Genomic DNA, 12,344 nt, shown 5'->3' on the forward strand with positions numbered 1-12,344 from the left:
TTAAGACTGAAGGCCATGGCTTAAGTTGTAACACCAAAGCCTTGGTAAGAAGGTTAGCAGTTCTCCAAGGCTCACTTTGATTCCCAATATAAACCAGGGCCGTAAGTAACCACCAGACGCATCCCACCAGCCAATACATTTACATTTACGGTCGATCAATACAGGTTTTTGATCGACTGATCTTGGTCTCCTAAAATCATTTAACTTGGTCCCCTTAAAAGTGCTGTCAATGTTTTCTTTACCATTTGGCTTTCAGTCAGTGTGTGGGACTCTTATTCAGCTCATTCACTGTGTAATGCATCTGTAGTTCTAGAAGGCAGGGAGGGAAAAATAACTACCATTGTGCCATTTTTTGCATATATTTCAGCACTGAAATTCAGTTCAAAGCTGAAATCAAAGAGCAGGATTGTTTGATAGCCTCTCTGATATAATGGATGTGGCTCAGAACATCTAGACAGCCTAATTTTTGGGCACTCATCTAACATACACTCGTTTGGGGCCATTTATAGGCAGCTCTATAGGCAGCTCTATAGGTTTTGAGCGCGCTCTCTCTCTCTCTCTCTCTCTCTCTCTCTCTCTCTCTCTCTCTCTCTCTCTCTCTCTCTCTCTCTCTCTCTCTCTCTCTCTCTCTCTCTCTCTCTCTCTCTTTCTCTGCTCGGAGTTTGATCTTCAGTCAATGAAATCTGACTCTTCATTCACTCGTGTTCTAACCCTCGGAGGGAACAAATGTCAATACGAGATAATGGAGCAGATGGAGAACTTTCATTAGCGCTTTAATTTCATTTCAAGCTTTATCTGACGTCCTGATTGACAGTTTGGCACTTGGCGGTGTTGCGCGCGCGGCTCGCGTGTACAGACGTTACTCTAATTTCTGACTGTTTTAAGAGTCTTTAACGTGTTGAATTGATATGAAAACAGGACGGCTTTCCTCTGTCGGCAACCTCAGAATATAAAAGAGACAGTTTCGCGACATTTCGAGCCAGTTCTCTTCAGATACGCGCAGAAATGGATCTTATGGGAATCTACCTGCTTCATCTCATCTTTGCCGGTAGGTGATGTGCTGCATGCGCTTTTATATTCTGTATACTTACCAACATCAAAGTTCCGCCACAGAAGAGCTGATACAATGCTGAGAGTTTATTATTATTATTTTGTGTGTGGCTATTCGTTGATGTGCTCTATCGTTTTGCACAGGCTTTATAGGAATAGACGTTCGATTGATTAATGAGAATAAATTGAACTGAATAAATATGAGGACTATAACCAGCTTCTCATTTGGATTTATGAATACATTACGCCTTATTAGTCAGCCAATGAAGTGTTTTTTCAGGTGTGAAAGGTTACTGCTTCTTGGCACAGTCAAACATTACTCCCGAGTCCTAATACTATGATTAATAAATGGGCTGTTCTAATTTAACCCACTTAAGCTATAACTTTTTATTGTTGCCATAGTAAAATCAAAGTGGTGGCAAAGTCACAACCTGTAGGCTACTAATAAGTTCATTGCACTTTTTAGACCACTTTGAATTTAAAGAAATAAGTAGTTATGTGAAATTGAATGGATGAGAACAAAGATGTTATTATGTTATCATAAAATTATAAGGAATGCATATGAACATACATGTTGTCACATTTAAGAGAGTGCAGTCACTCTCTTACATCCAAAAGAACACTGATATGTAAATTCTGTCATTTTATAAAGGATGCAATGTGTTGTCAGGGACCTCATTTGTAGCCTCAGTTGATAGAACAGCCCGTGTGTTTTAGCAGATTGGATTTGTGCAAAGAATGTCTCTGTGTTGCTGTTAATATAATTAGATTTTCAGGTAGACTGTCTTTTGTGTATGTGTGTCTGTGCGTGTGTGTGATATGAATGAGAGGATGTGTGGCATTATAACAAGTGCATTTGCATGTTTTGAAAAATTGATTCACAGATGAAAGCTTTGAAAAATGAATTCACAGATGAAACCACATGAAACATGACCATAGCTTTGAAACAATTTTATTGTCCATTAATATGGCAGTGTGAAAACTGACAAAAATAGGGTATTTTTTCTGACTGGACTAGATTACTGATCATTGGCTGATTATATTATAGATTTGAACACTGATTTAAGAGTTCATAGCAGAGCATATAGCATTTAATTACTTTTTTTCTATTAGCTTTTTTTTTTTTTTTTTTTGCATTTTATATGTACCTTCTGGTTTGTCTATTAATTATTCAATATTCCTCTGTCATTCCAAAGTCTATCTACAATAAAACATGCCAAGCTGTTGTTAAATTCCCTGAAACAACAAGCCATTAAGTCACTGATCATTTAAGCTCCTAATAAATATTAAGAAATAGTGTGTTGAAATCATCCCACCAATTAAAATCTACTTCTGTATAGAAGCAGAATTGTTTTTATATGCTCTTGACTTGAAAAAAAACATTTATGACTTTCATGTTTATTTCCATTTTTAAACATAAAATATGTTTGCGAATTGTTTAATTCGTAAAATTGTATTAAACTAAATGAATTCAAACTTAATTAATTATAAATAAATCCATAAAATGATCCCATGATGGGAACCCATAAAAGGTTAAAGTGCCTGATGTAAACCCTGTAAGTTTCTAAATAGAACTTTTTCTTTGAAGAGTGATACTTGTGCAGCCTTGGTTCTGAAAGTATTCCTATTCATTTTCACTGCATTTCAGGTAATTGTTCAGTAAATAATTATAAACCTTGAGCCAACCCGACCAGTTCTGAATCACATTATATAACATTTGATTTGAAACCTAAAAGTATTTACTGTAAATATCAGGAAAAAAAGACAGTACATATGTAACATTTTACTGCTCATCATTATGAATGATACAACTTACACAACTAATAGTCTTTAATTATTCACCATTTTATAATTATTTTTAATAATATTGCGAAAAACTCCCATATATAAGGTGAAATTCGAAAAATTTGAATATCGTGCAAAAGTTCATTTATTTCAGTAATTAAACTTAAAATGTGAAACTAATATATTATATAGACTCATTACATGCAAAGTGAGATATTTCAAGCCTTTATTTGTTATAATGTTGATGATTATGGCTTACAGCTTATGAAAATTATAACAAATAAAGGCTTGACATATCTCACTTTGCATGTAATGAGTATAATATATTAGTTTAATTACTGAAATAAATTAACTTTTGCACGATATTCAAATTTTTTGAGTTTCACCTGTATAGATAGATAGATAGATAGATAGATAGGTAGATAGATAGGTAGATAGATAGGTAGGTAGGTAGGTAGGTAGATAGATAGATAGATAGATAGATAGATAGATAGATAGATAGATAGATAGATAGATAGATAGATAGATAGATACATAGATAGGTAGGTAGGTAGGTAGGTAGATAGGTAGGTAGGTAGGTAGGTAGGTAGGTAGGTATGTAGGTAGGTAGGTAGGTATAGGTAGGTAGGTAGGTAGGTAGATAGATAGATAGATAGATAGATAGATAGATAGATAGATAGATAGATATAGACAAATAGATATGGTATTTTTTAATATAATTTTTATAATTAATAATTTTATATAATTTATAATTATAATTTATCTATTATAAAAAAATATTCATATCATGAAACTGTGATCACAAACCATTTTACTTTATACTGTAATGTGACATGCCAAAATGCAATACGATATTAGTAAAAAAAATTATAGTTAAAGCTGCAGTCCGGCGCTTTTTTGGGTTTAAAAATATCAAAAAAGACATAAAAAAAAAAAAACGTAACCAGCCAGTGTTCAAAACGATCTGCTTGCCTTACCTCGATTCAAAACGGTAAGCTTGTAATAATGATTTTAATTCCAGTGGTACTGGTGGATTTCCGCGGGAATTTCGAGCATGTCTTTGCGTCATTACGTCACTTCTGTACACATAGAGAAGGAGTCCCCGGCTAGCGTGTGTGGATGATGGTGGAGATTTAGCTTAGCACTTGGTATGGGGGATCCCGAAAGTTTAAAGCGACAATCACCAGTGACAACTGGAGATTCACCAGTTGTAAAACACAAAGACTTCGGACTTCAGATTGGCTACATAAAAAATATATTTTTCACGTTTTGACGTGATATAAGCAATCGTTAGATTTAATCAGCATGATATAGCTACTGCAATGCTTCCCCCCACCCCCCGAATTTGGTCAGAACAAAAGTGAATGTTACTTACTTGTTCAGATGACATTTTCCGATGAAAATTCTAATGTTGACAGTTTCAAAAAGTATACTCTGAGATTGCTGATGACAGTACAGTATCCACAGCGACGCGGCAGCCTCAATACATTGTGTTCATCCGCGCTGTTTCATGCCGATTTACTACCCACGCACAGTTAATAATTCCGCGAATAACTGCAATTGCAGATTTCTAACAGAGATGGCGACAAAGAGGAAAAACGACGGACTGCAGCTTTAAAAAAGGGAATTTTTACTTTCCGAAGCCAACGGTTACACTCTATTAATCCAGCATCTATCCTCTGTCCAAAGTTCTTTTTTATTTTCCATAGTTCCATTGAGCTTGAGTCAAGTCCCAAATCTGAATCCCTATTTTGAACATCAATCAAGACCTGTCTACCTTTTTCAAATCCTACGTATACATTATGTGAACTTGTGAATAGAGGACTTAGCTCCAGTTCCGCAGGTAATTCCACTGTCACTCAAGGGAAGTGAAAGGCAGGCAGTTTGTCAGCGATTAGCCAAGGTGAAGATCGATTCATGCTCAGAGAGCTTGTAAATTAGGAACTCTATCAATGTCCATTAGCTCAGGCCATGACTGACATATGCTAATTCTGACCTTGTTGTTAACAGAATAATGCCATTATCAGCATTGACATGGACCTAGACCTGCAATTGATCATTTATGGTTCAGGTTTTCAGAGCTTCATAGCTCAGGCTTACTGAAATATACAGTTTAAAGCCATAATCAAACTGTAGAATTGTAGCCGACAGCTTAAAGTTCAGCCTTTCTCCACCAGCCGACTGTGTCTCACTGTTACGCTCGACAGTGCCTCTCTCACTGTCTGACGCCACACGCATAATCTGCACTCACACAGAAATATGATTCTTAATAAAGTGGCTTGCACAAACTTTTAGGCTTAAGGAACCATTTTAGGGTCCTTAGTTAAAAGAACATTTAAATAATTTAAATACCTTTTGTGCAATGGAAAGGTTCTGTGGATTTTTAAGATTCTCCATGGAACCATAGATACCAATAAAGAACCTTTATTTTTAAGAGCCAAAATCCAATCAATGTGTTAGTGTCAATCAATTTTTATTTATTTTTTAGTTTAAGCCATATTGATTAGTGGCTTCTAAGCACATCCCATCACTTAACTAACCACGTTTGGTCTGAGATTAGTTATGTGACACCACTGATGTTGTCGAACTAAACTACTATATGCCTGAACGTTTCCTTGCTGATTAGAATGCAGAACAGCTGGACTTCAGAAATCTGACTCGAATCCCTGGTTGTTTGCAGTGTTAAAGTGTGAACTTGAAGTCTAATGGCATAATACAGCTGTGTGATAACAAAGTTGCATAGGCAGTGATGGTAGAGCATGGTATGCATTGATTTTATCTATTTGACAAATGTGTTGGCCATTCAACGTGACAGACTAATGCTGCAAACTGCATAGAACTCGAACAGTGTACGTCTCTCTATTTTATTTTATTTAACAATATTTCACAGGAAAAACATTCATGAGTTCATTGTCATTGGTGGTGAAGAAGCTGTTCCACGTTGAACTTTCAAGAAATGGCTCTGAATATTAATGGTTGATTTTCTCTGGTGAATAGATAGCCCTGACATGCAATTTCTCTGAAAATGAGTAATTATTTAAAGTTGGATTTGAACAAACCCTTAACCCACGTAACACCCTGCCCCATTTGTGCTGCAGATATGAATGAATTGTGGGGCTTGTTGAGGAGACGAATGCTATTACTTTTCTGAGAGTAATGAGAATTATGCCCTATGGATGATAAAACTGGTGGAAAAATCAACATGCTTGAAAAACGTGCTTCTAACTACATTTCTGCAAAATCCCCAAATCATACATATACATGCAATTCAATGCAGTTGCCAGCTGAAAAAACACTAGAGGCGGTAAAACACTGAACACTTTTATTCATTTTCACGCAAATTTTGATTACAGGAGCAGATTATTGATTTATAAAGACTTGTTTTTGCATGGTTCCTTGCGCAGTACTATATTATGACACCAAAACACTTTCACCATTGTCCATGATGTAAATAAATACTTTTTGACATTTGCTTCCCATAACCAGCTCCATATATAACTTTTCTGATGCTGTAAACTTGCTCAGTAGCTCACCTGGTACAACACTGCACTTGTGATGCTAAGCGCCGAGTACAAGTCCCGATGAAAGAGCTCAAAGACTTGTAGAAGCAGCTAAAATGACATAGATGCTTTAGAAAATGTGTTTTTATCTCACAATTGCCACTCACCGGACATTTAATTTCCGGACTGCCGTGGTACATACAACTACCAATGTATTAAAAGCTTACCAGATTAATTTCCATCTGTTATAAAACTGAACTTTTAGCAAAACTGAACATTTCACTTCGAAAGTGTCGTGAAATGTGCAAGAAGCAAAGTAATTTAATTTTGCAGAAATGTCGCCTCTGGTATGTTTTTCCTATGAGCTTGGGTTGCAAACAAATCCTAGATTTACATTGAAGAAGAGGGTCAAATCTAGAGACCAGCATATCATGAGGTTCTGGCTCATGACTTTGTCAAATAGCTAAGCACCCAACCAACACCCCAAACATCTTAACCTTTGCATGGGAAAGACTTCGTCCTTGTCCATACTAATACGTTTTCATTTGAAATTTTCATTTGAAATTTTCATTTGAAATTTTCATTTGAAATTTTCATTTGAAATTTTCATTTGAAATTTTTCTTTTTTTAAACGCTCTCCAAAGTGGATAAATTTGAAAACGCCGTTTTCGCATTGTAGTGTGGACTTTCAAAACGGAGGTATTTAAAAACGATGACGTAAGTTTAGTCATGTACTGCATAATGTACCAATAGATATTTATGTTTATACCGGTATGTGCCTGTTATGTGCTATTCACTTTCACACCGTTGCTAAAATATGTAACTTTGCACACTCCTCATATCACAGTCCTGCAAAGATGACAGAAAAGTTACTCACATTTGCTGCGGCAATACATGAGAGCAGTTTTAGCGTTTTAGACCAAACATATGGTGACTGAGTGCGACCTGGACGCATCAGTGAATGGTGAGATATTTTGCTAAATAAAATTGTCTTGTCAGAAGAATTGTGCGATAACTTTATTTATTTTTCCGTATAATCTCAGTGAGTTTTTGTGAGTTTTTGCGCATGCGCAGTAAGGGGAATTTAGCATTTTCAGGCGTTTTCCAAAAGTTTCTCATCCACACTGTAATGTCAGAAAACGCCTGAATACGCTAGTATGGATGGAGTGCGTTTTTAAACGAAAACGCTGTTTTCAAATGTATGCGGATTAATGTGTGCCTTTGTCACACTGTCTGCAGAAATTCTATTGATGGCTTTGGGATTTATCGATATAGGCTACATATAATATAGATCTATGTTAAAAAGGCGGAATCAATAATAGCAATGTCCCTTGTCACATTATTCATAGAGTGGATAACAATTTTTACTGGCTGCACAGAGTAATAAGCCATACAGACATATTTCTTGTTACTGAAAGTGTATGAAGTGTATGACAGCCATGGCTGCTGCTGGCTGGCCAAATGGAAATTCTCAAATTCTCCTAAGCAGAATTGTATTGTTGTATACTCCCTACCCCATCTCCTCCAAAAGTTATGAAAGTTAAAACACACACACTACCTGCTCTTAAATCATTACAGTAGCTGTAAATTAAAGCCCAGTAAGAGGAGAAGAAGACAGATGAAGAACATTTATGGTATTTAACCATATAAAGGAGTGCGTTAATACTGTAGCTTCCTATAGTTAAAGTAATTATTGGTGAAAAAAACAAAAAGTACAATGGTGCAGGACTGTATTACGTTTTCATATGACACACACACACACACACACACACACACACACACACACACACACACAAACACGCGAACGCACACAAAGTCGCTGTTTGGGTTTAGGCATATGCTTAAGAGTCTATGATTGGATAATTTTTGCAGTGATTATTATGTTTCTAGCATGTTATATGTTCAACAGCTCTTCTTCAGGCTCAAATTGTGAAAGAATGGTTGGGAGGGATCATGAAAAATCATTTTCACACATGAATCCATGAGTCCAGACCTTAAATTCAATGAAAGTCTTTGGGATACAAATCTTGACCAAAAATGTATGCACCCCTTGAAGGGAATACATTTTTTGATGTTATTTTTAGGTACAGTACATACCTTTTTGGTCAAGATCTTGTGTTGACAATGCATGAGTCCAGCACTCTGTAATGTCTCCTCCAGCACACCCCAAAGAATGAATTTAAGGTGCCGTTTCATTTGTGAAAATAATTTTTCATGCTCCTCCCAACCATTCTTTCACAATTTGAGTCTGATGAATCTTGACGTGGAATATGGCCATGATATGTCTTCCTACATGGTTGTTTAAAGGTAGGGTAGGTAATTTGTCTTATAAACACTTTTTGTTATATTGGTTGAAACTCTCTTCACATCCTAATAGCAATCAATAATAGAAAATATTAAAACATATCTATTCTGTGGAAGTCTCAGGACCAAAAAATGTTCTTCCAATTATTGTATGCGGTCCGAATTATTGCATTTGGTCCTGTCTGTCAACATGTATTTCCATACCTCAGCACACCCAGCTTGCGCAGACATCACACATCATCAGTCCGTTTCGTAAGGCTATGCAGAATTGTAGACAGACAGTCATCAGTTGCCGTAAAGAAGCAGCACTTTTCACACTTCCTCCTGAACCCAAACAATGAGATTATGCTGCGTTCTTGCCATGTCATAACCATAATTACCGTTTGCAATTAAATGGCAGCCCATGATGTTCTACCCCGAGCTGTTCTATGCTTTTCTATGTCAACACTATCAACGGCGTAATGAATCTACAGCAGTCAAGTGATACAAGTAAGAGCTCTGCAAGTTGTTTATGTTTAGTATATGTAATGTGCTTTGAGACATGAGGTCATTTAACGCTGCCACTCATCTCATGACGCTTTGCAAACTCAGCTGTGTGCGTTCGTGTGTTTTGAAGGAGGAGTGGCTTTGGAGACGCTGGGGGGATCTCAAACTTTCAAAGCTAGTTTGCTATTGCTAGCCTCTATAGCCTCTATAATGCCTACATTAACTTTTAGAAATGAGAAGCTACACACTTTATTAATTAGGGTTAGAAGAACTGTTGCTAAACATATACAGTAACATGCTAGAAACATTAATCATGGCAAAAATGATCCAATCATACCTCTTGCCTATTTAAATCAAAACAGTGACTTTTTCTTGGCCGGACAGTGTATAATTGTATACATATTACAGCTGCAGTTCGTAACTTTTGACACTCTTGCGATTAATAAACAAAACTGCATGCGTCTTGCGGATAAACACTGTTGCCGGAACTACTTCTGTTACGTTTGGTTTTGTTTCATGTTCTTGTTTTCATGTCTCTTATTTTGTAAATAGTCATAGTCATGTTTCCTGTTTGCCATGTGCTTCCCTTCCCTTGTGTCATGTTCTAGTCATGTGATCACCTTGTCTTGTGTCCTATGTTGTCATTGGTTCATTGTCTTGATTGTTCACAGTGTTTAGTCATGTGTATAGCCCTCATGTTACCATTGTCCCTTGTCTAGAATTGTCAATGTAACGTGCTGTTGGTGAGTTTCTTGTTTCATGGTTATTGATCAAGTTTATGTCAAGTTCATGTTTATTTTGTATTTAGTTCAAGTTTGGAGTTAATAAACTGCACATGGGTTTTTCTGCAACTTTCCTCAGTGGACTTATTGTTAGTGGTGGGCAGATCGAGGCTTCGTGGAACACTGAAACAATTGAAGCAAATGTGCCGTATTGTGTTGAGGCTTTGAAATAAACCGACACCTGTCTCCACGGTGAGCCCTAGTGGTCAGAACAGTGTAAATGCAAGAAAAACCTGGGCCAAACATTCATAAAAGCACCTTATAACAAATATATTGCACATTTGTTTTTATTGGAAGTAAAATCGTTCAAATGCAATTATCTAATCATCTAATAAGAATATCAAGTGTCTACATGTTCTTTTTATCAATTGTCAGGGTTTGTTTTGTTTGTTCTAATAATGGCTCATCTAAACAGGCCAATTAAAATGTCTACAAATGTATAAAACTGATCAGAGATCAGGTAAAACCCACAGACAGTTTTTCATTGGTTCTCAGTGACTCCTCATGATTCATGTTGACAGAGATCATCACGCCCAGCAGTGAAACATTGACATTTCGAAACGTTTCTAAACAGTTATGATGTAATGAAGCCTCGTTTACAGAAATCACGTGACTCTGGCAGTTTGATAACCGCTCCGAACCACTAATTCGGAACAAAAGATTTGTAAAGGTTTCCAAGCATCATTTGAAATTGCCATCACTACTTATTGTTACAAGTTATCTCTGTTTATGAGTCACACGGGTACCGGGTGCTCTGCAGTGGTTGGAAAACCCGAACTAGTCTAATATCAGAATATGAACACTTATTATAGGTGTACCAGGATTAGCCCCTTTCACACAGAGATTCCGGAAAATACACAGATAATGTGTCCTGGGATTTGTCTCGGGATCGTTTGATTTAGGTTCATTCACACTGCCAGTGATTTTCCGGAATCTGTGAGTGTGTTCTCACACACATCCCATAAAGATCCCGTAAAGACACGTGACGTCAGGATGTGTTGTAGAAAGGACAGTCTAATCTTCCGCCACTGCTCTTTCCATTGTAGTTGTGCACTTGGTGGATTTTTTTTTATCTCGAGAAACCACGCTCAAGCATTTTTTTCCTACACTTACGCATCGCGTACCGTTCCACAAAGCTGGCGAACAATCTCAGCTTCAGCGCGGATAGTAAGGAGCTCCCTGGTCTCTGCTTCATTCTATTTTACAGACATTTTTTCATTCTTTCTTTGTTGATGACGAACACAAACTTTCTTCTAAGAGCAACAAAATACCCTTGTATGGCATTAGTCCTGGCTTTTGTTCACACAGGGCACGTTCCGGGACCAATTACGGCATCAATCCCGGGACGTGTTTGCGTTCACACAGAAGGCACTCTAGCAATTTTACTGCAATTTCCCGGGATCAACGCGCTGTGTGAAAGGGGCTGATAAGATAAAATCACGGTTTGGAAAATGGATTCATGATGTACTCGCTCATTATATAATTTGTGTACATTTTGAACACAATAAAAGTTACAGACTGCAGCTTTAAATAAAAACTAACTTTTGGTGATCAAGTAACCAGTCGATTATTTTGACAATTAATCGAGTAATCAGATTTTTTTTGTGGTATTATACAAAATTGACCTAAGTGTACATTAGACTTTTAAAGGGATAGTTCACACAAAAATGAAAATTAGCCCATGATTTACTCACACTGAAGTCATCCTATGTGTATATGACATTCTTCTTTCTGACGAATACAATCGGAGTTATATAAAAAAATGTCCTTGCTCTTCCAAGCTTTATAATGGGAGTGAATGGGTGTATGTCTTTGGAAGTCCATTAAAGCGCATTTATCCATGATTAAAGTGCTCCACGCATCTCCGGGGGTTAATAAAGGCCTTCTGAAGCGAAGCGATGCATTTGTGTAAGAAAAATATCCATATTTAAAACTTTATCGACTAAAATATCTAGCTTCCGGCAGACGGCCGTACGCATTGATTAACCAAAAAAGTAACCCTTGAAACTGACGCACAACGTAATGACAAACCCCGTTGCCCAGCCCTGGCATCCAACGGATACACGGTTCGTCTACCCGTCACAACATATCGTGTGAACATATTACTGACAATTTGATAATTTAATTAATAGTCTATATTTTACTGATAACTTAAACTATGTTAAAATAAATGTTACTGGAATCATTTGAGGAATGTTTCATTTGTATAGAACGTGTTGTCTTTCTTAACGCCGTAATGCACCTTCGTGTGAAGTGGAAAATCGATTCCTGAGCAATCGATGCCAACTAATTCAGCACCTTCACTTGGGACAGCGCCTTTGTAACGTCGGACGTAAGAGGTAGCGTGTTAAGAAGCTTCCTAAGGGACATTTCGGGGAACACACTTAAAGGAACATAAACTACTTTGGTAAGATATATCTTTCGAGTCTTCTTAGCG

General features: G+C 36.9%; 1 protein-coding gene across 1 annotated transcript in view; it reads left to right on the forward strand.

Moving 5' to 3' along the window:
- Positions 1 to 671: 671 nt before the first annotated feature.
- gfra4b (GDNF family receptor alpha 4b) overlaps positions 672 to 12,344 on the forward strand; it is a 63,094-nt gene continuing 51,421 nt past the window's right edge. The window contains exon 1 of the mRNA XM_079630987.1: positions 672 to 1,048. Within this exon, the coding sequence (XP_079487113.1) occupies positions 1,006 to 1,048 (43 nt within the window). The 5' untranslated portion in view covers positions 672 to 1,005. The remainder of the gene's footprint in view (positions 1,049 to 12,344) is intronic.

The sequence above is a fragment of the Phoxinus phoxinus genome (assembly GCF_949152265.1).
Source record: "Phoxinus phoxinus genome assembly, chromosome: 12".
Taxonomy (NCBI): Eukaryota; Metazoa; Chordata; class Actinopteri; order Cypriniformes; family Leuciscidae; genus Phoxinus; species Phoxinus phoxinus.